At 48.1% G+C, this 26,785-nt stretch overlaps 3 protein-coding genes across 4 annotated transcripts; all 3 read right to left on the reverse strand.

Moving 5' to 3' along the window:
• Positions 1–33: 33 nt before the first annotated feature.
• On the reverse strand, positions 34–13,781 carry PIGR (polymeric immunoglobulin receptor). 2 transcript variants are annotated; one of them, XM_054087874.1, is made up of 11 exons: positions 13,625–13,781; positions 7,650–7,745; positions 7,075–7,407; positions 6,097–6,426; positions 5,416–5,739; positions 4,661–4,975; positions 3,110–3,248; positions 2,229–2,344; positions 1,778–1,903; positions 1,572–1,630; positions 34–701 (listed from the first exon to the last, which is right to left on the reverse strand). In XM_054087874.1, exons 2-11 carry the CDS (start codon positions 7,729–7,731, stop codon positions 588–590), a joined length of 1,938 nt encoding a protein of 645 aa, XP_053943849.1. In that variant the 5' UTR covers positions 7,732–7,745; positions 13,625–13,781; the 3' UTR covers positions 34–587. The 2 variants fall into 2 exon arrangements, with proteins under 2 accessions (XP_053943849.1, XP_053943848.1); XM_054087873.1 differs by having other exon boundaries at positions 3,101–3,248.
• A 4,527-nt stretch (positions 13,782–18,308) lies between these two features.
• LOC104061879 (CMRF35-like molecule 5) lies at positions 18,309–21,774 on the reverse strand. Its single transcript, XM_054087876.1, has 4 exons — positions 21,377–21,774; positions 20,960–21,289; positions 20,116–20,323; positions 18,309–18,618 (listed from the first exon to the last, which is right to left on the reverse strand). Exons 2-4 carry the CDS (start codon positions 21,273–21,275, stop codon positions 18,489–18,491), a joined length of 654 nt encoding a protein of 217 aa, XP_053943851.1. The 5' UTR covers positions 21,276–21,289; positions 21,377–21,774; the 3' UTR covers positions 18,309–18,488.
• LOC128854443 (high affinity immunoglobulin alpha and immunoglobulin mu Fc receptor-like) lies at positions 21,774–26,034 on the reverse strand. Its single transcript, XM_054087875.1, has 3 exons — positions 25,853–26,034; positions 22,752–22,859; positions 21,774–22,474 (listed from the first exon to the last, which is right to left on the reverse strand). Exons 2-3 carry the CDS (start codon positions 22,786–22,788, stop codon positions 22,014–22,016), a joined length of 498 nt encoding a protein of 165 aa, XP_053943850.1. The 5' UTR covers positions 22,789–22,859; positions 25,853–26,034; the 3' UTR covers positions 21,774–22,013.
• Positions 26,035–26,785: the final 751 nt, after the last annotated feature.

The raw sequence follows: 26,785 nt of genomic DNA on the forward strand, positions 1-26,785 counted from the left end.
AGGAAGAATTATCCCCCCCCCCCCCCCCCCCCCGAGTACATCCTCACTGTGCCTCTTTGGCTGTGCTCTCCCTGCTCCCTCCTCGGACTGCGCGTGCCCCTGATCTGCTGAAGCCAGTGCTGTTCTTTATTGCTTGTGTATAGAAACACTTCAGACCATGCCTGGTCTGCAGGTACTGCCCTCTGGGTGAGAAAGCTTAGAGGAATCGAAAGTGTGAGGTGTTGTTCTAAAGAGTTTTCCAGCTGCCTTTAAAAGAAAAATGAGGTTATATTCTTAAATGTGCCTTCTGGCTTTTTAGAGCCTGCCGCGTTGGAAGGGCACTGGTGGGGCTGTCGGTGATTTAGGCCACTCGAGTTCCTATCATTTCCCAGTCCAACCTGCTCACTCAGACCTGTACCTCCAGCCCAGACGCCCCATTTGGCATCATACGATTCCTCCTAAAATCACTGCTCAAAGCTGAATTTAAGCAAAAAAGAAAAAAAAGAAAAAAGTCAAGCTATAGCAAATTGTGGTAGCAATAAACAATGCTGCTTGCTGATGCCTTGCTCTGGTCCTCTAGTAGAGTCAGTCCCGGTCGCGGTTGCCTCTCAATCCCTCGCCTGTGGCTCTGCAGTGTTGTCCGCTCCGGCGCTGCCCTGCGCCACGCTGCTGGAGGTGAGCAGGAAGGCGGAATAGGCGAGGTCAGCATCCTCCTTGGAGCTCTGGAGAAGGACAAAAGCACACTGTCATATGGCCGGGAATGGATAACAGCACATGGCAGGAATTAACACAGGCAACATCACAACAACACATCACAACATCACATCTTGGGATGATACAGGCAAACCGGACAAGTGGGACAGTCCAGCGGGTCACGCCTGTGCCAACGCAAGGGCATCACGTCTTTGCTCAGCCTTGGGGAAGATGTCAAACATTTGTGGGTTTGTGACTGCATGGCATGCCTGTCCCTGCTCCCGGCTCACCTGCCCTAAGGCTACTAAGTTTTCCTGGTTCCCTGATAGTTTGTTCTATTGCTTTAGCCCAGCTCCAGGCACTCCCAACCTCTACAAATCACCTTTGATTTGGGACTTTTAAAAAGAAGGGTTTGCATCTGGCACGTTCAGTTACTGCTGGGAGGTGCCACTCGACCATGATCCGCTCAAGGGCAAGCAGGGGCTTTGCAGGGCTTTGCGAGTCACAGCCCTTGCGATGACAGAGACCTCCCTGCCTACCTCTGCCCCTGGACCACTGCTCACTCTGGGGGAAGGCTGGGAGGTGGGATGTGCTCAGGCTTCAGGCCAAGAGAACACACTTGCAATTATGAGAACAACCAACGCCAACCGTCCTGGGGCTGACTCGGTGTCCTGCTTGAAACAAGGTGACTGCTGTTATTGGCTCTGCTCAAACACGGGGTCAGGAAGGGGTTAAAGTCCCCCAGGGAGGCTGATCTGCCTCAGGTGCCTGGATCCAGGTTCGATGGGGAGCACCTGGGTATAAATAAGGCCCCTGGGAGACGCCCTCTCCTTTGGCAGAGGCTGGAGGGCTGCAGCAACATCTCTCAGGTCAGTAGGTTCTCTGCTGTCTTCTCTTACCCTTTTTGCCTTCTTGGTCTCAGCAACGCTTTCTGGGGTGACTGTGGCTGTGACAAACTCTGCAGGGAGAGAACAGGCGGCGTTAGGGCATGGGGGCCCTCGGTGGGCAGGGTCCCATGGTAGGGTCCTTCTGGGAGCTCCTCCCTTGCTCCAGCCTTGCATCCAGGGCTGGGGCTGGAGACCAAACCCATCCGTCAGCTACCTACCGTCCCCTCCTATCGGAGTCTCCTGGCTCTCTTGCACGCAGGCGTTATTGCTCGCACTGTACTCCTTCACGCTTTCAAAGTCTGACATGCTGATGTTTGTCCTGTAGCTCCCGACGGACACCAGGTCTGTTAAGAGGGAGGAGAGAAATACCCTTGCTCAGAGTCAATGTGAGCACAGCAGCCTCCAAACCGTCTCTGTGCGAGGAGATACTGCGCAATGCAAAGTGCGGAACTCACGGAGAGGCAGTGGCTGTCTCATCCCAAGCCCTCTGGGCATTGGAGAGGTATGGATGGGGTCAGTGGGAGAGCGTGGGTCCCTTGTCTCCCCATCACGTGGGGAGGGACCAGGGGAGCAGCTCAGCTCCGCAGAGATGGCAGCGAGCACAAAGTGTCTCTTTCATTTTAATATTCTTGATACCTCTTAAAAGAGTAGAAAAAAACTGGGACTCACCGGATCTCTTCAGCTGTCTGTATTTAAAGATGGCGAAAGCTGTGGCAACAATCAGGATTGCGGCACCAACAGGGACCAGGACTTGAACCATAGTTTCACTGTGTGTTTGACCAGAGCTGGAGTGGAGGGAAAGGTACAACACTGAGCTCTGCAATGCAGTTGTTTTCTCTTTAACTGATTCAAGAATGAATGATGGGTATGAATTTCCAGCAATCCAAACTCTATATTGGATGGTAACTCTGCGCAAGCACGATGCAATTCAATTAATGAACTGCATCACAGCTCATCACAGGGGGTGAATAAATATATAGGAGAGAGGAGAGGTTGTGTCAAGAGGAGGCCATGAGGTTGGTGAAGGGTCTAGAGGCGAAGCTGTATGAGAAGCAGCTGGAGTCCCTGGGTCTGTTCAGTCTGGAGAAGAGGAGACTGAGGGGAGACCTCATCACGCTTTACAGTTTCCTCACAAGGGGAGGAGGAGTGAACGTTGGGGTTGTCCTGTGCAGGGACAGGAGTTGGACTTGATGGTCCTTGTGGGTCCCTTCCACCTCAGGATATCTTGATTCTATGGTTATCAACACCTGAAGGAAAGCTATCTAATCTTGACAGAAGCATTTTCAATTAGTTTTTCTGTACCTGGAATCTCCAATCATTCCCTTCTGGGTCTGTATTTTCTTACTTTGCCTAGAGATTAATTTCAAGTCATCCTACCTCTCTAACTTTCTTGCTTATTTTCCTCCGATATTTTGAGCCAAGTTCTTGGGCAACAAGAATTTTCTTTCTTGTTAGACTGCACACGCATATTGTGTGAACACAATACCAACAAGGGATTCATCTAAATCTCACAGAAATTATAAATGATGGGGAGTACAAACACTACTGACGATGGGCTTTGCACTGCAGAACCAGAGGCTCTTCCTTGGGGAGATGAACCACCCTCAGCTTGGCTGGGGACTTCAACGTGGTTGTCGGCATCAACATCGAGGAGGTCCAGGTTGCGGTTGGCACTTCTTCCTACTTCTCCTAGGGGAGAATGGAGGTTAGTGGATGAGCAGCATCAAAATGGTGACACAAAAACTAACTGGGCATATTTGTGGGTGAAATGACCTTCGTGGTTCCTTCCAATCCAAAACATTCTATGATTCTGTTGTCCAGAGGAGGCTACAAAGATGATCTGAGGGCTGGAGCACCTTTGCTACAAGGACAGGCTGAGAGAGTTGGGGTTGTTCAGCCTGGACCAGAAAAGGCTCCAGGGGAACCTCAGAGCAGCTTCCAGGACTGAAAGGTGCCTATAGGAAAGCTGGGGACAGACTTTTAGCAGGGTGAGTTGTGAAAGGATAAAGGGAGAGGAGATTTAGACCAGATATAAGGAAGAAATTGAGTGAAGCGCTGGCCCAGGTAGTCCAGGGAGGTGGTAGATGCCCCATCCCTGGAAACATTCAAGGTTAGGCTGGATGGAGCTCTGAGCAGACCTGATCCGATTAAGATGTCCCTGCCATGGCAGGGGCATTGGACTGGATGAGCTATAAAGGTCCTTTCCATTCCCAGACATTCTATGATTCCATATTTGGTGCATATGGAACTGCAGTGGGTTTGGGCTGTATGTGAGAGACTCCTTAAAGCAGGGTTTATGCAGAGAAAATAATAGTCCAAATAATTTACTGCACAAATCTCAATCAAGCCATCTCTCTCTGCCTATATACTTCTTCCGAGGTCTTGCATGTCTAACTTCTGTCTCTAGTATTACCAGAATAAAGGTTATCTACTTGGTTTGCTTTTATTTCCAGCTCTTTGCACATCAAAGGCAGTGGAATGAGGCTGTTTCGCTCCAACTGTCATCCATGTAGGATTGTTACATGCGGGATATCCAGTCCTGTACTTTTTTTCCTGCTCTGCTTCTACCAATGTTTCTTTCCAAGAAAAACAAAATGCTGCACCAAAGCTGAGACTAAACCTCTTGCTGTCCCAGGGCAGTTGGCGATGGCCTTTCCTTTCCTGCTTCTTACAGTTTTCCTGTTAATTAAGATAATAATGTCCCCGGAGGGAGGTGCATCTTTGAACTACACGCAAGTCTTCCCTTGACATTGTATGATGTTTCTTAAACCAGAAGATGCCACAAGATGTAATAGCAAGAATTGGTCAGAGTAGGGTTAAAAAATACAAATGATGTGGAAAAAAGGGATTTTTAGGCTAATGGGTGTTTTTATGAGCAGGAAGCTGATGCCAATGAATGAATGAAAACATCCATGGCAAGCTGTGCAGAACAGGGGTGATCTTGGCCCCTGGTCTGGGAGGCTGCCTGGATGAGAGCACTTGTGTTTTGAGGTGCTGCAACCTAGTGGCTATGGAGAGGACTTTTCTTCTCAGCTGAAGCAGCATGATTCAAAGCTTTGGTGAGCTGGAAAGCCCCTGCCTGCCTTTGCCTTGGAGCTCACCTTCAGTCACCTGCAGGTAGACAGCCATGGTTTCCCCATAGAGGACATTGCGCTTCACTCCACACCAGTACCACCCTTCGTCTGCCTTTGTCACAGGGTCAAAGCTTAGGATAACCACCTTGTTGTCGGTGTCACAGGTAACATCTGGCCCCGGCTGCCTTTGGTCTGAAGAAGGCATCAGGTTGCAGCTGGTGCTGCTCCACTTGCACCAGTACTTCTGGTAGGAGTAGTACTTGCATGGATAAAAGCAAGTTAAATTCACTCGTGAACCCGTTTGTGCCTCCACTTCTGTTTTTCCCTTCAGTCCAGGCTCTCCTGTGAGGGCAAACAGAACATCAAGGCTGGTGTTAGCGGTTTCAGTGGTGGGAGTGGTAGTCAATGGGTAGCGATGCTATTAGAAATGGTGAACCAGGAGATGTATCTTTGAGGGGAAAAAGGGCTCCTTAAATTGCTAAACCAATGTTAAGGATGCTGTATATGCATCTCTGGGTGAAAGCTGGCTTGGTGGGTTATTTTTCAAGGCTTAAGAAGTACTCACATGAGAAACTTCTGTGAACACTTTCCATAAAACTGAAACCTCGTGTTTCCATTTTAAAGCCACTGGAGCGCGGGAGGATGGGCGCTGTTTCACCTTATCAAGTTCAGAGTTGGACCTCGCACCCCAAAGGAGTAGATGGGGCTTTTTAGGGGTTCTTAGGGGTTTTTTTTTGGTACCTCCTGAGCAGGCAGAGAACTGCCAACCAGCAAGCTCGTACCATCAATGATCTTCAGCTCAGTTGACGCTTGCTGCTCCTTCACCTCATCTGTCATGAACCAGTAATAGCCTTTGTCACTGTCCTTCAGCTGGTTCAGGATGATGGTGACAGACTTGTTTTCTGGGCTGTCGAACATGGCCACTCTTCCTTCATACAAGCCCGACACAAACCCGGTGTTATCTATGATCCGAGCACACCCATACTGTCTCCACTTGCACCAGTACTTCGTTAAGGATGTGTCTAGACCCTCATAGTGGTACGTGAAAGTTACTGAACTTCCTTTCACTCCAATTATTGCAGGCTTTCCTTGAGGAGCACTTGTCTCTAGAGATAAAAATGAAATGATGTGTTACACGTGTCTAACTTTCACCCGTGTGGCAGTCTCGCAAGGGCGTAAAGGTTATCAGATCAAAGTTCTTTTGGCTAAAGCAAAGCTATGCAAAGCTTAGCGCTGCCGATGGTAGGAGACTGTCCTGGGGACATCAGGTCTCGATACAAGCTTTGTTAGTGATGGTTTAGAATGTTATAGATATTTAAATGACTAAGAAGATGAGAAAATAGGATAATAGTGCTCTGCAAAGGGAAACTAAAGCTCTTGGCGAATACAGTGAGGCTGTTAGTGATGCTTCTAAAGAGAAGCAGAAATGAAGGGGAAAAAACCACAGGGAATAGTTTACTCACCCTCATAGACATGCACATCCAGTTCCTTCGTTTCTCCATTCTGTCCATAAGAGCCGACTCCACACATATACAAGCCCGTGTCTTCCCAGTCCATCTGGGTTATCACGATGCTAAACGTGCCTGGAGGCTCCTCATTGCTCAGTATTGCTCGCCCTGTGTACTCCTGATCAACGACCCCATGACTATCAATGATGTTACGGCAGCCACTTTTCTCCATCTTGCACAAGTATTTCCTCATGCTCGCGGTGCTCTCCCCAAAGCTGCAGGACATGGTCAAGGTGCTGTACAGCTTCACGTAGAAGAGCTCAGCTCCCTCAGGTATGTGTGGACCTGCGCGTACAGAGTCACCAGTCAGTGTCTACTGCCTGCTTTGTCCTTAACGGCCTCAAGTTTCACCAGGGGAGGTTTAGATTGGAAATTAGGAAACTTGTCTCTAATGAAAGAGTGGCGAAGACCTGGCAGAGGCTGCTCAGGGCAGTGGTGGATTCCCCGCTCCTCGGGTGTTCATAAACCATCTAGACGTGATACTTGGGGACACGGTTTAGTCAGCACGGTGGGGTTGGGCTGATGGTTGGACTGGATGAGCCTAGAGGTCTTTTCCAGCTTTAATGATTCCATGATTCTGTAGCTGCTTATGACTCCTCTGTCTCTCTGAAGGCTTTTTTTTTTTTCTTTTAGCTTAGGGTTTCTCTGTACTTTGCTATATTATATGACTACGTGGTCAGGGCACGATCTACTCAACTGCATCCCATGTCTGTCGCACATTTCAGGACTCGGGTCTCTGGGCTATATTACTGCCCACTCCATAGCGATGCTTCTCCCAGAGGCTTCCTGCCAGGGACCATGCCACGAGTTTGCCCCATGCTGTGCATCTTCAGCTTTAGCCATTGAACAGACTGTCTGTAGGGCCTTATTAAAAGAGGGGTGAAAAACAGTAAAAGAAAATAATACTTTAAGGAACCCCAAGGCCATAATTACCTTTAGTAACTTCCAGATTGACTCTATGGGAGAGCCCTCTGCCGTTGATACCAATGCCACACTGGTAGGTGCCTGTATCTGCCATCGTAAGCCCGGTGATGTTAATCTCGAAGTTTTCTTCCTGTGGGTAGTTGGTGATGGAGGCTCTGCCTTGGTAGCCTGGAGCAGTGTAGCCTCTGCTGGAGACAACGGTTATGCAGCCCATGGATGATTGCTTGCACCAATACTTTCTGTCGTGTCTGTTCACGCTGGTAGGAGGATAGAAGCATTTCACGGTAACCGACCCGTTGAGCAGACCGTACACCTGCCCTGGTCCGAACACATGGCTTGAGACTGCAAGAGGAAAACATGTTGGCTGTGAATGTTGGTGTGCTACACAATCCCGTGGGACTGCAGAGCAGGTCAGGCATACTGAGGCAAGCGTGGACCCAGGGCTGTGCAGCATCGTGTGGTCCAGATGGTCCCATGGCTGCGATGGGCACCAAAGGGTCCCCAAACCCTGCTTCGTCCTCAGTAATGCCGCCTCTGGTCTTGGGCCACCCACAAGACCTGTGCCCCGGGGGGGTTGCGCTTACTTGCTGCCTTGGGGAGGTATCTGCCTCTTGCAGATTCCGCTGGGAGGAAGGCGAGCAGGAAGATGAGTGCCAGTAATGTCATTTTTCTTGCATTCCCTGGAAAAGGCAGGAATCCATGAATAATCACACTTGAAAAATAATTCATCTAACCAATCGAGTCATCTAATGGTCCTCATGCCTGCAGGATATAAGGGTTGTGGCTACATGAGATAGAGGGGAAATATAGCATTTAATTGCTTCTCTCCCAATTGAATTGAAAAGTGGGAGCTGCTGTTCTCGCCTGTGTTGCTGCACGGCATCGTGATTGCCCAGAGGTCTCATTCCAGTACCCCAATCTTCACTTGTGCAAAATGAAGGGAGTTTTTCTTTTGGCAAATACGGTTAATGCAGTGCCTGCAAGCCACCGGTGTGTCCATCGGAGCAGACTGCCGCAGGGACAGCGTCCCTTGGAGAGGCAACAGCATAAAAAGTGATTTTAGCCAAAACAATAGAGACTTGATTCAAAATCAGAAATGGTACCGGCTTTACACCTGTCAATCCGAGCAGCCCGTCACAAGGTGAAGCCCCAAAATGGTCCAAAATCCACTGAACTCTGACAAGCATGAGAGTCAAGTGGCAACCCAGAAGGCTCGCTTGACCCTTGCCAGGAAATAATGCTTCTTCTAACAGTTTGATAGCTGGGGTCATATTTTCTTTCAAAGTTGTTCGTTCAGTGAAAGGAAGGCTTGTTCTCCTGTGAGCCCGAGTGCCAAAACCGCCCCTTCCGAAAACCTGTCTTGCGGAATGGTTTGGTTTGGAAAGGACCTTTGAAGATGATCCAATCCAACCCCCCTGCCGTGAGCAGGGAGGACTTTCACCAGGTCCTGTTTCTTAAAGCCCCATCCAACCTGACCTTGAACACTGCCACTGATGGGGCATCTACAACTTCTCTGGGCAGCCTGTGCCGGTGCCTTACCACCCTCGCTGTAGACTTCTTGCTGATGTTGTACAGCACAGCATCTACCTGAGGACTGTATTTCATTCCTACTCTTTGTTTCCCTGATCTCTTTTTAGGACGCTCAAAAGAGAAAAAGGGTAATAATTTCAATACTTCTTTTTTTATTATTATTTCCTTAGCAGCTGGTAAAGTTTGTGAGATGCAGGGATTTACCCCTCATCCCTACCCCTCCAAGAACTGGACTTTAACCGATAAAGCACTGTCCCACCTGTATATCCATCAAACCCACCGCCTCAAAATCAACCCTTGGCTAGGACTCAAAATTACGGCTATTGGAGAACGCCAAACCACACTGCGTGTCTCTTGAAATGTGCCCATCATCTGCAGGATGAATATTTTTCACTTTCCCTTTCTTTTGGAGCAAGGGATGGCTAAGAGGAAGCCAAGGCTCTCGATTGTCTATGTTCTTTTCTTTGGCCCGAGCTGTGTGCTGCTGGACACTGTGTGGTGGAATGGTGGGAATGGGCATTTCCTGGGCAAGGCTTTTGATTTCCCTGCCTACTCCAAGTCCTAGAGAATAGATGTGCCAATTAAAATCTTTATAAACATTCACAGGAATTGGATTTCAGGGCATCAAGTGACACAACTTTATTAAGGGTAATTCCCGGTAGGAGAAAAAGGATTTTATTTCCGTGTTAAGATGAAAGGTGTTCTGTTGTGCTTTCTTCCTTGTACTGTGACTCCTAACTGCTCAGTGCCCACTTACACATGGCTAATAATTAACTCTGTGAGCATGGAAAATGCTCTTTCAGATGTATCCCCACAGTAGCCAGCAAGACAAACATAACATTCTGCAGAAAGCAAACAATATGGCACAAAAGGGCCTTGATATTTGCCCTTTGCTAAGAGCAGTTCCCCTGGGTGATGGACACCTCGTTGCCTTTCACCTCTTGCTCTGCAGTGCAAGCAGGATCCCAGTTCAGTTTTTCCCTTCTTGGCTAAATCGGAATAATTAATCTAATTGGAATAATTAATCTAATTCTGTTAATCTAATTCCTTCCCAAAGCCATCGACTACTTCAGGGTTACCGACAACATCCTTTCGCCAGGTAGAGAAGGGTTACCAAGACCTATGCTTTGGAACAAAGATATAGCTGTATCCAGAAAGATGTGTGCAAGAGTGGTGGTGTCAGGGTCTTTGTGTGCGTGTTAGAGCGGGAAGGGGTTTTTACATCTCTGAAGACACACGTGTACTCGTGCCTACACGAGAACTATGGTCCCTGGGTGCTTGGACAACCAACACCAGCAACTGCTGCAGCTCTGAGCTGCCTCTGGTCCCATTTTCTCAGATGCAGTTAAACCCTTCCTATAGTCAATGAATGAATGGAGAAAACTCCGATGTGGAGCAAGTCTGAGCAAGCACAGCCACTGGCTACGTAAAAATCTGTGCTGTACTTCCATGTTAATCCACTGAGTTGGACGCCTGGAAAACCCCTCTCTGCTGGGAGCGCAGCGTTGCGCTCAGTGAGAGGCACTTCCTAGCCCAGAGAAATGGTGGAAGCAAGCTTTGTTGGTCGTTCTGCAATGAGCAAGCGCCGTTTAAGATGATGGAGGAGAATCTCGTCAAGCTGTTGGTAAAAGAGCTCTAGTTCCTTCTTGCTTTCAAAGAACATCTGCTGGTGGATTCGCTGTCTCTGGTTGAAGCACCAGGTTTAAACCTTGGAGGTCCAACGAAGAGAGAATGATGCTGAGTTCAAGTGAAAGGGAGTGCAAGTAAGTGGTTGTGTAAGTGATTTGGATTGATGCTTCTGCAGATGGAGGGGGAGTTGAAAGGAGAGAAGAGATAGAACAGCAAAACCTCGGAGGGGGCTATAGAAGAGCTAAAAGTCTTGAAACCATCAGGAAATGCCACCTATGCTATCTCCAGAGCATCTGGGAAGGAAGCTTATGACAAGCGTTGGGGTTGATCAGCCAGAAGTGAGAGCTCTGGGGAGACCTTAGAGCAGCTTCCAGTACTGAAGGGGGCTCCAGGAAGGCTGGGGAGGGGCTCTTGGTCAGGATGAGGGGAACAGTTTGAAATGAAAGAGGTGATGGTGTTGCTCTGAGAAACCTGGGAAGTGTTTGCACATATTCCTTATGTCTAAGCCATAATGACAGTAAAAACTCATTGCAACTTGTAATAGGTTTCCATAGTTTGGATTTTGTTGTGTTTCTCCCCACTAACTGAGAGCGTCAGGGCTTGGTGGCTGCATGCGCTGCTCCAAAGAGGCTTTGTTGATGAGTGCCGAGGGAGCTACAGAAGAGTCCCAAAGTCGTTCAGTGTGGAAAGACATGCAAGCAGAAAAAAGTATAAGATCCTTTACCGCATAATGATGTTTTCCCCCCCTTCCTTTCCAACTCACGACAGCTGAGTGTTTTTGTTGTCTTAGTATCATCCTGAGAATAAATAGCGCTGTCTGAGGACGGGAGGAAATGGCCTCCAGCTGCACCAGGGGAGGTTTTGATTGGATATTAGGAACAATTTTTCTTTACTGCAAGAGTGGTGAAGCCCTGGCAGAGGTTGCCCGGGGCAGTGGTGGGATCTCCAGCCCTAGAGGTGTCCAAAAAGCGTGTGGCCGTGGCACCTGGGGACATGGTTTAGTCGGTACGATGGGGCTGGGCTGGTGGTTGGACTGCATGAGATTAGAGGTCATGTCCAGCCTTAATGATTCTATGATTCTGTGACACTTCTCTGGATCCCAGAGCGCTGAGATCATGGTGAGGTTGGCCTGGGTTGGGAGCATCACCTTCCTCTCCTGCCCTGTCGTATGCCTAAATTTTGAAACGGTGCTTTCGGCTCTCCAGCAGAAAGCGCTCTCTGACCAGGTTATCTCTTCTGAACACCGCTCATCACAAGACCTTCTCTGGGTTCCTATGGTTCTTTTTGTGACTCTACCATTCCCAGGGAGCAATATCTTCAGATTTATAATGATTTGAAAGAGATCAGGACCTGACTCCTGAGTTACGCACACCGAGGCAGGCAGCTTCTCATGCTGGGTATGAAACCGCAGAGTCCAGCTCCTAAATTCTGCTGACTCAGCTGCACGGCTGAGCTTGGAGAAACCCATACGCTCCGAATGCAGCTTGCCAGGGATCAGCACAGTTCAACCCATTAGATATTAACTATAGCTCTTCATGATGACCAGAGTCAAGGACGTGCCATGGGATCAACTAAACACAAAGATTTAGTCTCCACATTTGTAATTCCAGCCCAGGAGCCCTCCTGTTTTGTAGAATATTTACTGTTGTTGAATTATAGGAGAAATAATAACACACAGAATGGAGTATTTTTTCTCCTCAAATCCTTTCAAAACAAGACCTCCTATAACACTGTGATGCAAACTATTGTAGTTTGCTCCTCCAGCAGTGCCAGGAGGAGCACCAGTGTGTGTGCCAGGGATAATCTACGGAGCTGCTGGAGGCTTCTGTGCCTACAAGAAGGGCACAGTGAGAGCCTTTTTGCTGCTCAGGACCGAGGCTGCCTACATCTTTGTGCTGCCCACCACGACTGCTGTATAAATGGCATTATTACAAGTTTTATTTGCTTTAGTGGGATGGGGGAAAGCCACCTATCCACTCCATATTCATGGAGTTCTGTAGGAGCAATCACCTTTAAGATAAAAGATCAAGCTGACCTAGACAGGTACAGAAAAGAAATATTTCACGTTCCAAACCAATGCCTCCTTTATTACATGGGAAGAATAAATAGGAGGCGCTAATTTTGTGATGCAGTGAGCAGAAACAGTTAGGCGGATCTTATGGAAGAGTACCAGCATTTGATAAGATCAGCAGGCTTTAGGAATTTCTGTGGTATTTGTGACCTTCCTGGCTAAGAATGTTTGTAAGTGGCAGTTAAACGCTCTCCTATATGAAGAATATATTCTGGAGGACAAGTGAAAACAAATAACCTCATGGTAGCGACTCAAATTCCCACTGAGATTGTGCTACTGGCCTAATTTTATGTTCCTTTAATGTGTTAGGAATACCATACACCGACTTGTGACCTGATTTTGTGTTCTTTTAAGGTGTTAGATACCCCACGCACCAACTTGCTGCTTGCCGATAAGAATGTTGCGGTGCATTTGTTTCCTACTTTTGTTTTCCCCTTGTCTCTCAGGCTGGGAAGTGAAACCAACTTCATTTCTATTAAACTGTTCCTCTAGTTTAGCGCTCCTCGTAGCCGCAAGGAGCAGGACCGTGCTCCGCTCCAGCGGCACTTACGGCACAGCTGTAGTCTGTGCCGATGGATGGGTAACACCAGGGCGCGTGTCTTTAGCAGCAGCATGATTGATTGCTATTAGGAGGTGTTATTTCTCTCTACTCCAGATTAAATGTGTTAAAAGTCCTATAGGAATGTTTCCTTTGCAGAGAAAGGCTCCCCACCCCTTCGCTGTTGGTATAAGTGTGAAAGGAGGGTGCCAAGGCTTCTCTTATTTCAGACTTAGGAAACCATGTATATCCCACTGACTTATGCTTCAGTATCTGTTTATCTGCCTTTGGACTGCGCAGACCTGGTAGCATTTCAGAGTTCATTTCGGGCATAACTGCGCCAATTCTCTTCTTAAATTTCAAATCCGCATCCCTACGGTTATCTCCGTGTTGTAATTCAGAAGACTGTAATGACCATAGGCTGAGCTGCAGCATTTTTGGATTGCTACAGTAATATTTACTAACAGATATTTTCTACGTTAAAACTTAACACGGATCTTGTAAAGATAATGTACTTTTTTTTTTATCTCAGAAAGGAAACATTAAAAATCCACTGCAGAGAAGAAAGCATAAACATCCTAAGCCTCATCCCAGGCTTCTGACCTCTTTTTAATGAATCAGGCTCTCCCAGCAAGACCTGCACACCTGTGCATCACTGTTCCAGAGCTGCTGCTTCCCACATGAGTGAGGAAGAGCCCATAAAACATCTCAGGACTTCTATTCTTCCCCTTACTCATCCCAAAGGGGTAGCACAAAAGATTTCAGAAAGATAAGGAAGAAGCATTACTTACACTCCAAGTTACTTCTCCAGACTATTTCGTACCGCTCGATTTTCCTTCAGACTGACTGCCCCTGGGTCTGGGGGTGTCCCGGCGGCCAACCCAGGACCTCCTGTGGGTGTCCCGCCTCCCTCCCGCAGCTGGACACTGGGCTCTGGCAGTGCCAGGCTGTTTTAAATAGTCCTCACCTCTAGCCCTGCATTTCCACCTGTTGTGCCTTAAAGGAATAGCATCCAAAAACTCTGCCAGGTGAGCACCACCCCATGTCACAGCGCGGAAGTCGGTGCCCATCCCAGCTCTGGTGACACATCGAGGGTTCTCTTGCTGCTCTTTACCTCCTTCCTACGCGTTGCCTTGGCACAACAGCCACCCCACGGGGGGGCTCCCAGACGTGGTCTCAGGCTCCTCTGCTTCCTTCAGGAAGGAACCCAGTGGATGTTTGGGGTCAGGTCCGTGGAAGGGGTTCTGCTCTGCTCAGAGAACGGTGCTTTTGTGACAGCCTTTCGCTTGGGCAGGACCAGCCGGCCAGGGCAGGTGGGATTCTTTGGTTTGGAGATGGGTTCCACCAAGAAACTGAGGAGCCCTACAGGGTCTGACTTTGAGCACACGAGGGTCCTTTCCCCGCTCCAGCCCGCCCCCTCCTCTTTGTTGGCGTTGCAATATCATCCTTGAGTCATGACCAGGTTTCCTTGCTGTGAGGACTGAGCCGGCATCTGATCTTACGACACCGCAGCCAGTGGTGGAATAGCCTTATAGGGCAAAGCTGGACAAACCCAAGGTGGTCTTTTTTAGCTACTGCATGGCTTTTTTGGAAATCGGTCTCCCTAAGCAGACCCAGACTGGTTGGTTGTCCTGGGAGAGCAGGTCTGTCTCCTTTCCCTGCTCTCTCCAGCTGCTCTGCCTCCTCTCAGGGGAAGAGCAGGAGTCTGGGTGGGCAAGGGTTGGCCTTGTCTGGTGTACCAAGAACATTGTAAGCTCTTTAGAATGATAAATAACAAGCAGGGGCTTTGCTGCCATCTTCAACCTCCTTTCTTTGCTCTCTTACTGTAGGTGCGACAGAGGTCCAAACTGAAATTCCCTGTGAAGTGTGGGGTTGTCAGAAATGGAACCGTTCAACATAGCAAAATTAATGACGACATAAGTACTTGCATTATGTGGGATGAATCATTAACTTGGTTTACCTTGTACTAATGATGAAAAAGCAGTAATTTAGTCTAACTAGGGGGTCACATAAGCTTTTCTTTTCCACTCTTGGTGAAATCCAGTGAGCTCAAACACAATGGCAGCTCCAGGTGTTCCTGCCGTGCCCAAGGGTGGGAGAGAACCTGACTTGGAGTTGGGTTTGTCAGATCTTAAAGCCAATCTTGGGAAATGCCTTTTTTTTCCAGCTAAGGGTGCCGAGCTCCTTTCTTTCCAGCAATGCGCAGCTTCTGAAGTGAGGAAGGGGTTTTTGAGGTGAGACAGGCTGTTGCTGTGCTTGCAACAAGGGGTGATTGGGCAGGGACTGCGAGCTGAGAAAACGCCCCCAACGCCTCCTCGATGGGAACAGACGCTGACCCTTTTGCAAGCCATGTCCTTCCCACCCATGCTGCTTGCTGGCATCACTTTAGTTTTTATTCTTGAACATAGAGTTGTGCTTGCTTGGCCACGGTAGTCAAGGTGTGTTTGCTTTGCGATGCCTCCAGGCATCTCTCCTTTAGGTGTCAGGCTGTTGGCTTCCCCGTTTGCCTTCTCGGTCCTGCAGTTTGCACAGAGATGTGTTTTAAAGGGGTTTGTGGAGGGAAGGGTCTGCAGGGGGAAGGCAGCACGCCAATAGAAGTCCTGGCAGAAACCAGACAAGGGGACCCACAACCACTTGTGCATCTTGGGGAAGGAAAGTCAGTCCAGAGTGGGTGAACGGTTTCTTTAATCGAGCCACTGTCTTCACTCTTAAGGTTTCTGGTAAAACACATCTGTCATTTTAGGCAAATATATTTACTTGCCTAACAGAGGAGGAAACATCCTCCTGCCAAGTCGCAGGTTCCAAAGCACTTTGGCATCTCCAGAAGATAAACAACCCTGAGCTTGCTTTTTTTCGGGCGGGGGGGCAAAGCACAGTTGGCAGCGTGGCGTGAGACCTGAGCAAATAACCGAAAGCTGCTGCTTGGGTCTGGGCTGCAATGATTCGGGTTTGGAGCTGTGGGTGGTTCTGCAGAGGTGAAGGGGAAACAAAAGTTGAGAATTTCGGTGTGTCCGAGAGACTGAAGTCAGATACAGTTTATACACTGCAAAATAACCCAATGGGTAAGAATTTCTTAAAAAAAAAAAACCAAACCAAAATATCCTCATTTTTTGCCAGCAAACCTAAGGGTCCTTCATCCCACACCCCCTTCCCAGCTGCACCCTCAGGGTGCTCCGCTTCTGCAAGAAGCAGTCAGGGTTGCACACAAAAAGCTTCACTGCAGGTGCTTTATTTCACTCCCTCTTCTATAAACCACAGAGCAAATGACGTTTGAGCGGCCTGTGGGAATTCAGCTCTCTACAGAGGACGTTTGGCTTCTGAGCAGGGCAGGGAGCGACAAGCGGCGCTGGGCGCTTCGCGGTTCATAGCTGTGAGTTGGGTTTCTGCAGGGAAACTTCTTAGCTCTTGCACGAAGGGCTTTGATGGAAGGAGGTTCTGCCTTCGTCAGTCACCTTGAAAAGTACTTTTTCCACCGGTAGCATTGCTGTAACAAAAGGAAACGGAAGAAAAGCTGTGATCTGGCTTTGTCTCTCTATAATATTTCTACAGGCGATTTCCTGGGTGCTCCTGGTTTTGTGCCAAAGGTGGTATTTTCAATGGCTCTGATATTCCAGGGAGTCTTGAGAGCAAAGCTCTCAAGCTACCTGGGTTGGAGGGGACTTCTGGATTCAACCTCCTGCTCAGCTTAAGAGGAGAGTTACCCTGGGCTTTACCCGAAAATGGGCATCTAGGAAAAAAAAGGTACAATTAACAATTTCTGCTTTGCGTTCTCATTTTTAGGAGTGTTTCACAGAATATCGGTTCTTTATTTTCAAGGTTTTAAGGGAGGTGGTTTTTCTTTCCATTCTTTGTATTTAGGAGGGCGAGAGTCCTTCACGCAGCTTCCATTTCCTAAAGAATAATCTCAAATGGCAAGGAAACTTGTGTAGTTTCAGCAAGTTACATTGTTCTCTACAAAATACTTTAGATTTCAGCCTTTCAGCTTGGTTTTCAAGCCACTCTGAGGGCTTCTTTGGCACCTACATCCTCTAAAGGGCTTTGAAAATGCGATGCCTGTAGGTCTGTTTTCTGCTTCCGATCAAGCCCGTGGATGTTGCAAACAGGGGCAGAAATAGGAGAGTCCCCGTGGTGCTGTGCACGGAGGTGGCAGTTCATTCCAGAGGGTACAAACCATAACAGTTTGTTTCTCTCTGCCGTTATCCAGCTTCGAAATATTAAAGCCTGCTTATACGATCAGAGAGTTTGGATCTAAATGCATCGTGATGAGAATGTGAAAGGACATAGCCAAGTTTTTCAAACCACTTTTCCACTAAATTTGATATTTTTTTTTTTTTAACGGAAAAGAGTACCTTTCACCGGTAAGGATTCCCACAACTGTGATATATTCTAAAACATAGGCTCAGATATTTTCTACCAGACCTTCTCTCTAAAGGGTATTACTGCTCCAAGGCAAGACCATTGGTTTTTACATTATGCCGGAAGGTATCGTGTGTCACACATAAACTGGTCATCCTGAATCTAAGGGGTAGCATGGATTATCCTGCACAAGTAGGACAAAAAAGAACGGTACGATTGCAACAGTGAACAAGAATTGCTTGTGTGTAATATTGCAAGAGGTCGTAAGCAGAGTTAATTGAAATAAGAAGCAGGAAGATCGATAACGTGCTTATCCTGTGTAAGCAAAAACTATAATCAATGCTATAATACCTTTATTATATAAACCTCATATAGGATTTAATCCAAGTCTTTTGAAATCTATGGCTCAACGTCTCTTGGTAAGGAATAAAGGCGCCAATTTGGCATCACAGCATAAGTTGTGGACTACAGGATTGTGACTTCTGGACTGTAAACCTCGTGGTTGTCCCATAGAGTGATTTTATGTGCTAAACTGCAAACCCTCTGCTTAAAATTTGTTTTTATTCTCTCCTACCGAGGCAGATGCCCATCCCAGAAAACACCCACCTACATTTGCCGGATTCTGTTGGGCATTCCTGATTTTTTTCTGGATGTGGGGTTTCCTCTATCGTTTGCTCTTTTACAGGGGTCAGACTGGCCTGAATCAGCGCTGCTTCGAGGTTTCCCACGGTGTTTCTTTCTTCCCCTTAAAAACAAAAAACATGGGTGCGATGGAGGGAACAGCTCCTCTATTGCCTATTTAATACACTCTGGATTAGGCCCATTGTTTCCCAGTCTAATTCTTGTGAACAATTTATTTCCACCCCCTGCTGTCCTCGCTGAGGTTTCTTGTCTCTAAATTTATCTGTAGGGACACTGTGTTACAGAATAAAATGTATATGCATATATTTTTGAGAATCAGTTGCTAACAAGGACTTTTCGGGCAAGTTTTTACACCAAGCAGGCTGCTTGCACCACGCAGGTCGCTGCCCTTTATACTTCAGGATTTCCCGAGCACTCATGGAGCCGTAAACCTTCTACATGCAAAACTCAGCCTTCAGAATTTCCGTTTCCTTCATTTGCTCTTTGTTTTATGAATAAAAAAAACCCCCAAGGGCATTGCTTGTTTGCAGTTACAGGCGTGCTTCCAAGCTGCGCTGGTTGCAGAATGGATGCGTGTCTCGAGGTGGAAATGACTCCAGGTCCCAGAAACCCCCAAACCAAAGCCATTGCAAAAGAACCACCAGAACCCAAAAGCTGTTACCTGGCCAACTTACCTGCCTCCTTCTGAAGCTTTATTTTGGCCAGAGTGAGAATAGTGATGGTAATGACAATCAGTAAAATGAGAACTGGTAACACAACTGGGAGCAGACCCGATTCGTGCGATGAGCTGGAAAGAACCATCAGAATTAAATTAGGTTTTGATTCAGCTGTGGGGTGGCTGAAGTACCTTAATGCAACGAAGAGTGCAAAGGAGTTATTAACTTTGACTAAATCAAAGGACAACAGTCAACAAAGTCAAGTAGAGATGAAATAATTTGATCTGGAGTTTGGCTTTATGAGGAATTAATTTCTACAGCTACCTCTGCTCCACGTCATGGGGTTTAGACCTCCAGCTGAACCATGGAATGGTTTGGTTTGGAAGGGACTTGAAAGCCCATCCAGTTCCACCCTCTGCCATGGGCAGGGACACCTCCCACTGGATCCCGTTGCTCAAAGTCCCATTCAACCTGGCCTTGAACACCTCCAGGAATGGGAAATGAGGCCCTCCAAAAGGAAAATGAGGTTATTTTCATCATACGTGGTCACAAGCAAGGTTGGTACTCTTTCTCTCTGAGCTCCTGTAGACTCTTACTCAGTTGGAGGGTGTCTATGTGCTGTCTCCTTGCAAAACTGATATAAATGTTCTCCGAGCTCCACAGGCAGACAGAATTTTGCCAGAATGGTACAAAATCTGACCTTTTATACAAGAAAATGATTTATGATCTGGGACAAGTTCTACCCTCGCCTCTTTTGAGAGCTGGATAGCAGGGAGATACAGCTTGAGAGAGGCTGGGGATGGAGGGAACGGTGCTTCTTGTGCTGGGGGGTGACTGGATGGGGTGCTCTGACATACATGGAGGGCCAGCTGAGGATATTGAGCTGGATTTGTGGACTTTGTGGTTTTTCTCCAGTTATGGCTGATACTGTGCTATCTGATGCATCGGCACAAACTATGCAAATCACCAGAAGGTGGGTGGTGGCCACAGCTGAAAGGTGTAAGAGCTGCTCGCAGCCATCCTGTGGAGCAGGAAGCGCAGAAGGTAAATTCACCAGAGAAACCACTTGCCGCGGGGTAGCCACAGGGCTCGCTGTAGAGAAGTATTGTGTGATAATTACTGGCCAAAATAACTCCCATGCTATCGATTAACCTTGTCCGATGCTGACTCCTTATGCAACACAGAGCAGCCAAACGCTGTGTGGGCTGCTGCCTGTCTCTAAGTGCTTGGATAAAGTGTGCGGTGAAGTGTGGAGCAGGTACTGATTCATCAGTGCTATTGCTCAACCCCAACGTGTCCTCATGTCCTGTCTCCATTCTGAACAAAGGAAAACAGACAGGAGCAGATCTATTGGCTCTGGCACCTGATCTGCAGGAACGACCGGTGCCAGAAGGTTAAGAAACGAGTTCAAAGACACACGCCACAGGTGGACTTGAGATAACCTTGCCTTTGGCTTTTCTGATTAATAATGTCTCCAGTTTGTGTTTGCAACTTGCACGACCCATGTAGAGCCCTGACAGGAGATGATCTCTAAGGTCTTTTCCAACCTAACGATTCTATGAAGTGGGGCAGACGGGGCATAAAACCACCAATTTTTGTGCCAACAAGAAATGTGGTTCTGGACTTACCTCTTGTGATAGATTTCACCTGGGGAGGTTATAGAGGTGCTGGGGGTGAAAGTGGGCAGCAGGGTGGTGGTGCTCTCGGTGGCACTGCCCGTCGTGTACGTCAGGGCCGTGATGCTCCTCTGCGTGGGCGTGCTGTAGGCGGCTGGCCTTGTTGATAAAGCAGGTTTCACAAGAGTAGATGTTTCCAGGTCTTTAGAAGAGCGGGTTTCTATGGAGAAAATAATTTTGTGGCTTAAATATCCATCTTTTTGTAGAGACAGCATGTTAGGTTTACCAAAGATTTAGCTGTTTCTCTGTGCATCTCTGCATTAAAAGATATGGAGCATGATATGACCAAAGCCAAGCGTTTCTATTTTCCCTTGAGTCTTACAGAAAGCATCTTGGGAGTACTAATGAAAACACATTAATACTTGGTAAATATTCATGTTTTAACCGCAGTATTTCTCTCTTTGCCTGCTGGATGGTGGCAGGGATCTGTGTGTTTGGATGCCGCAGCTTCTGAAACTATGAGATAACCTTCAGCTTGTCTTCAGAGCAAAGCGCGCGTCTCTTCTCTGCACTGGCGGGGATCAGGGTGTCGTATCATAAATAATGAATAATGATATTCAAACTAAGTAAATTTCCTCTGAAAGTTCAGCTGACATCCTCGCCTCTGAAAACCTTTACCATCACCTCAGTTACTTGCAGACAACTGTAAGGCAAAATGTGCAGCTGATGTTCCTCATTAACGTTGTTGTATTTATGCATAGGACAATGGAGGGTCTATTCTCACGCCCACAAAGGGGTAGAGGGAAGACTGATTTAGAAACAGGAAAGAGATTTGTTGTTTTCTAAGCCTACCTACCCTTCTGGATGAGCAGCTTCACAGAGGATGTGTGCTCTGTGTGCCCGTTTTTAGCCCCGCACCAGTACCATCCTGCATCCTCCTCTCTCAGGTGGCTCAACACCACTGTGAAAGTCCCGTTTTCCTGGTTGCTGCTGGTTATTTGTATTTGCCCTTTGTAGGACTCGTGCACAAACTCATCCGAATCCACGAGCAGCTCACAGCTCGCTTCCTTCCACCTGCATAAATACTTCTTCTCGTAGTTCCCCTTGGGATCATAGTGGCACTTCACGGACAGCGAGCCTCCTACCGAGCCGGTCAGAAATTTCGGTCTCATGGGAAGGGTGGAGGCTGCAGGTTGGAGAGAATTGTGTTAGCATTTCGTGCTCCTCATCCAGGGCTGCGAGGAACCTACAAAGCCCCCGGAACCCACCTTACCTGCGGTCACCTGCAGAGCCACCGTCCGTGGGCTGTCCCAACTTCCAACTCTTCCCGTCCCACACCTGTACAGCCCCGAGTCTTCCTTTCTTAAGTCATTTATCAAGATTTTGAAAGCTCCAGAGCTATCCCGAGGAGTGATAAAGATTCTTCCTTGGTAACTCTTTCCCACGTAGCCTTCAGTGTCAGCTATGAGAATGCAGCCAGTTGTCCCTAGTTTGCACCAGGACCTCGTCCCACCACCTAGAGTGTCCCCGGGTGGGCACAGGACTGTGATAGAGCCATGGAGCTCCCCCCAGACAACCTCAGTCCGCTCTAACGCAGCGGCATCTGTAGAAAGAAAGCATGTCAGGCATTGTCTGGCACAGATCCCCTGAGCCAGGCAGGAGAGAGCTTTGTTTTACATTTAGGAACAGCTGATTTGGTCGAATCTGTGTACTTTTATGCCTCATCACTATAAATATTGGGTTAATTATCACAGGGTAATTTGAACAGGCTGCCTGGGGTAGTGGTGGAGTTTCCATCCTTGAAGGGGTTCCAACACTGTGTGACCTTGAAAATTTGGGACGTGGTTTAACCGACACCATGAGGTTGGGCTGACGGTTGGACTGGATGAGCTTAGGGGACTTTTCCAAACTTAATGATTCTGTGAGAGAAAAAGCTGGTACTGATGCTCTGGCGTACGGCCCCAAACTGGTCCTGCAAGCCGGGCTGCCGTCTGAGCGGAGCCTCCCCTCTCCCCTGCCAGCATCCTACCTGCCAAAACTGTCAGGTTCAGGGTGACATACAGGTCCCTGTTGGTGGGGCCGATGCCACATCGGTAGGTCCCTGTGTCGTCCTTCTTCAGTCCTGTCATTGTCACCGTGAAGGTGCCGTTCTCAGGGATGTCCTTGAGAGACACTCGCCCGGTGTAGTTCTTGGAGACGTAGCCGGTGGTGGAAACAATAGTGTAGCAAGCTCTCTTTTCTACTATTTTGCACCAATATTTTCGGTCGTGTCTGTTGGCCGATGTGATGGAGTAGAAGCACTGATGAGTGACCGATCCTCCAACCTCACCTGTCAAAACCCTGGATCCATACAAGGTGCTTGAAACTGGCTCTTTTGGAGGAAAAAAGAAACGAAAGTTACCGGTTACTCAGACACAGCCTGGGAAAAACCAGCATAGCTCCTTGAGTCAGAGCCGTGGTTGCGAGTGGTGCCAGTGGGACATTAGCTCGGAAAGTTCAGTTTATTTTGGGAGGTTTCCCCAGTTTTCACTCTGCAGGTGGAGGTGTCCAAGGGAGGATTTAGCCAGGGGTGTGCCAGTGCCCCCAGTTCCAGTTTTGCCTGTCCCTGTCAGTGTAAGTGGCTGCAGAGTGATTTCTTGGCAACTCACCATGCAGCAAAGCGACTAAGAGAAAGAGAACCTCCATGCCCAGCCTTCACAAACGTTCGCTCGGCAGACTTCAGCAATCTTGCTTTGGGTACGGGATTTTGCTGATGTCTGTGTTTTCAAACAGAAAAGAGAGAGATTTGTTTGGGAAGGTGAACCACCCAGAGTGCTCTGATGGCCATTTGGGCAGAGCGCCTGCACCCCCCTGTCTCCCAGACTGAAAATAAAGGGATTTTACAAAGAGTAAGGAGTGCTAATAGTGCTCTGCAGCTTTCGCTGCATGAAATCCTTTGTGGTGTGGATACTAAAGGCACTGCTGGCACAGAGAGGACACCGGTAGCTGAATGGTGCGAGTCTGGAGGGCTGGCGAGGGGTGTGTTGAGGTGCTGCATCTGAGCCGAGGAGCTGCGGTGACGGAGCAGCATCCCCCACTGGCACTGCTGTCATCTGCTGGGCATGGCTGCAACCTCTGCGGGCACAGGGACCAGCAAGGATTGCTGTGGTGGCTGCCAAACCCAGCTCCGGGTGGCCAGCAGCACCCGCGGGACGCGGTGCTCTGCTTGGTCCTGCCCATCCACCCGCAGCTCCACCTGTGCCGTTGAGCCATTTCTTTTCTCCTTTTCTTTTCAGCTCAAGAAACAATAAGAAATGCTGCAGGTCTCAGGAATGCCAACACCCTTAGACACCTCCTGCCAGACCCCAATTCTCTTTCTTCCTTTTATATTTTCCTTCCCTGCAATTTATCTCTGTATGGGACGTTGTTATCCGTTCTCTTATCTCTATTTCAGACAGGAATTTCTTCCTTGTTTGAGTTAAGAATTGGCTGTGGATTACTGCCAGGTTTTATCCTAAAGAGTCTCTACTGAAATTCTTTGTTTGCTCTTTGCCTGAGCCCCACTGCCAATAAAACCCCAGGGGGCAGAAACCACGTGGTTTACTCCATACTCGTTAATGCATCGGAATCACTTCAAAGCATTCAGGAAATACGAACAAGGAAACAACAGAAGCTCAATAGCATAGTTGACCTCATTCCTGCCCATCACAGTGCTCAGCGGCGTCCTGCCAGCTACTGCTTGGCAGCCCTGGGCTGGATGGCCACGGGAGCCCGTTGATGGTCTCCACTCCTTCAGCAGTCGCTTGCCTTGCCCGTCTTGTACTGGGGAGGATGCACATCTCCCTCCGCTGCAAACTCAGGTCCCACCCAGCTCACCCCTCCGTGATAGGAAATGTGGGATGGGACTGCAGAAATGCTCGGTTCCCTTTTCAGAGCAGGCTGAAGCTCTGCGGTGGAGCAGCTGGCAGAGCATCCTCTTTAGCCAGGTTCCCCTCCTTTTTTTAACCCATGGATGAGGCAGCTCCGCTGTGGAGATGAGTGGGTATCTCTGCGTAGCTTGGCTGACCACATCTGCCTGTGCAAAATAGCTTTCTGTGTCCTCAGCAAACAGCAACGTTCAAGTCAACCTGACTCTGTGCCGCCCGACAAGGGGCAGCGGCTCCAACAGAGCCTCCGTGATTTCCTCATTGCAGCTGCACAGGTGAGTTGAAACTGCGCAAAATCTCTTTGTGGGATGGTTGAACAGCTCAAAAATGGTTATTTCTATTCCGTGCCACAATAACTACCAATCTGGAGGACATGAAGCAAAGAAGAGTTAAAAAGAATGCCCCCACAAGTGCTGGAAGTCCTTGTTTTCAAGGCCAGGTTGGAACGGGCTTGGAGCTTCTGATCCAGAGGGAGGTGTCCCTGCCCGTGGCAGGGGGTGGAACTGGAAGGGCTTTGAGGTCCCTTCTAACCCAAACCGTTCTATGATTTACATCCAGAAATCAGGAAAAATACTCTCTCTATGTTCATTTCATCTTTTCTGGTGCAGACCACTCCAGCTGAACCATTGCACTCCTCCCTCTCCTCATTTTTTGGGTAGGGACACAGGGAGAAGTCCTGGCTTGCTGAAAGTAATGAAGCAGTTGCCAATTTTGCCAACTGGAGGCCAAAATTCCATCAAGTGCTGACCCTGATCCAATGGCAGGTGTCCTTGCCCATCATAGGGGGGTTGGGTGGGCTTTGAGATCCCTTCCAACCCAAACTATTCTATGATCTCCAAGGGCTTTCAAGCTGCTAATAAAGAGTTCTCGCTTTTTCCAGGAGGGAAAAACAGTCTGATTGTCTTCGGTACCTGCAGCTGAGCCCTGGCCACGCTTATTGAACCTGCAGCCACCTCTCCTGGGTCACCCACAGCGTCCACCGGCGTTGCACAACAGGATCTGCAGGTACGTGGTGGCTGGCTGACACGAGGGAAGTTCTGCAAGCAGGGGGCTGACCCACAGTGCAAACGATTTATGGATTAGAAGGAAGCTAAATTCATGTTCAGCCAGGTCTTTCCCACCATGCGTCTGCTCTCGCCGCGTCGTTCGGTTATTGGGTTGCTTCATCTGAGCTCTTGAGGGATCTGCGTGAAGATGCCCTTAGAGCGAGCATTGATTTAGGAGCTGGAGATTGGTTTCCTACCTGGAGAACAGAGCTGTCAGCTGAATTCTAATCTCATTTGATCTTAGGCTTTAAGTGAGGAGGGGGTTTGTGTTGCTTTTTTTTTTAGTCTGTAAATAGGCATTAAAAATTAAAAAAACAACAGAAAGTGAAAAGAAAGAGCTAGAAATATAACTCCCAGAAATGCTGCCTTTACTGCAAAGCAAACCATGGGGAGGCCCTGGCCCAGGGTGCCCAGAGCAGTGGTGGTTGCCCCATCTCTGGAGGGGTTCAAGGCTGGGTTGGATGGGGCTTGGAGCAAGGAGATGCTGCGTAACTGGGCAGGGGCCCTCTGTGTAAGGATTTCCCTCATCCACACCATTTTTATATGTGTTCTTTGCAAAAAAAAGTCACCAATCTAATTCATAGATTGAAAAAAAAAAGAAAAAAGCACCCTCGTTTTTCTTTTTTAAAAGGATTTCAGTATGAGTTACAATACATTCATTGCTATAGAAACGCTGATTTTAAAATTTCAATCTGTTACACATCATAGCGAAATCCATCCAAGTAGCTCGTGTAATTGCTGTGCCATAGTATTTTACTCCAGAAAGCAGATTTTAAGGGCAAATTGAGGATCACCTACCTTATTCTGGGATGCTTCTCTTGCTGGAATTTTTCTCCTATTCTGTCCCCAGTATGGATTCAGTCAAATAAAGCGTTTTTTTTGCAGTTCGGCTCTTGATGTTTAGTTCTATTTTCAGTATATTGATGTCCAGAGTTTGAAAATGGATGCACCAAAGCTTTTCCTAATTCCAGACGTGCGTTGCCGAGCGGATTGGAGATGATCAGAATGCTGACAGAAACAGCAGAGGTACCACCTATGTACTGAGCATGGAACCCCAAAATGGTCATTTTTAGCCACCTAATGACACAGGTGACATCATGGGAGGGAATAAAAAATGCGAAGAGGGCAGAAGCAGAAATCGCAAGAGTCTGCGAGGAATTCCCCTGCTCTACAGACAACTTGCAAAGTGTAACACCAGGCAAAGGTCTCCAAACCCTGGCAGCAAACCGCTCTTCTCATTGAACTCCTTGCAGAGAACTTTACATAAAGTAGAACTTGGTGGACATTTCCTCAAACTGCTGTGGTTCACATGAACCCAGGTGCTTTATGTAGCTCACATTTGTCTTTTGATCCCATATTCTTCACGAATGCAGGGCAAAAAGGTGGTTTCTGCTTCAAAGTCTATTATAAAACAGTCCCTGCACTGAGAATGAAGCAAGTGATGATGTTGCGATGGCACAAGAGCTACTTGAACAGCAAGCACCTCTTTTTAGTCCAGTCTTTTCCCGTGATAGACGCTTTGCGTTGCAGAGCATGCTCGGATACCTCTTAGAATCATAGAATCATGGAATCGTTAAGGTTGGAAAAGACCTTTGAATCCCTTTACTGAAAGAATAGACCAGGCTGCCCCGGGCAGTGGTGGAGTCCCCATCCCTGGAGGGGTTCAAAACACATGTAGACTTCGTGGCTCTTGGGGACACTGTTTAGCGGGCGTGGTGGGGTCGAGCTGAC

The sequence above is a fragment of the Cuculus canorus genome, chromosome 24, assembly GCF_017976375.1.
Source record: "Cuculus canorus isolate bCucCan1 chromosome 24, bCucCan1.pri, whole genome shotgun sequence".
NCBI classification, from domain to species: Eukaryota; Metazoa; Chordata; class Aves; order Cuculiformes; family Cuculidae; genus Cuculus; species Cuculus canorus.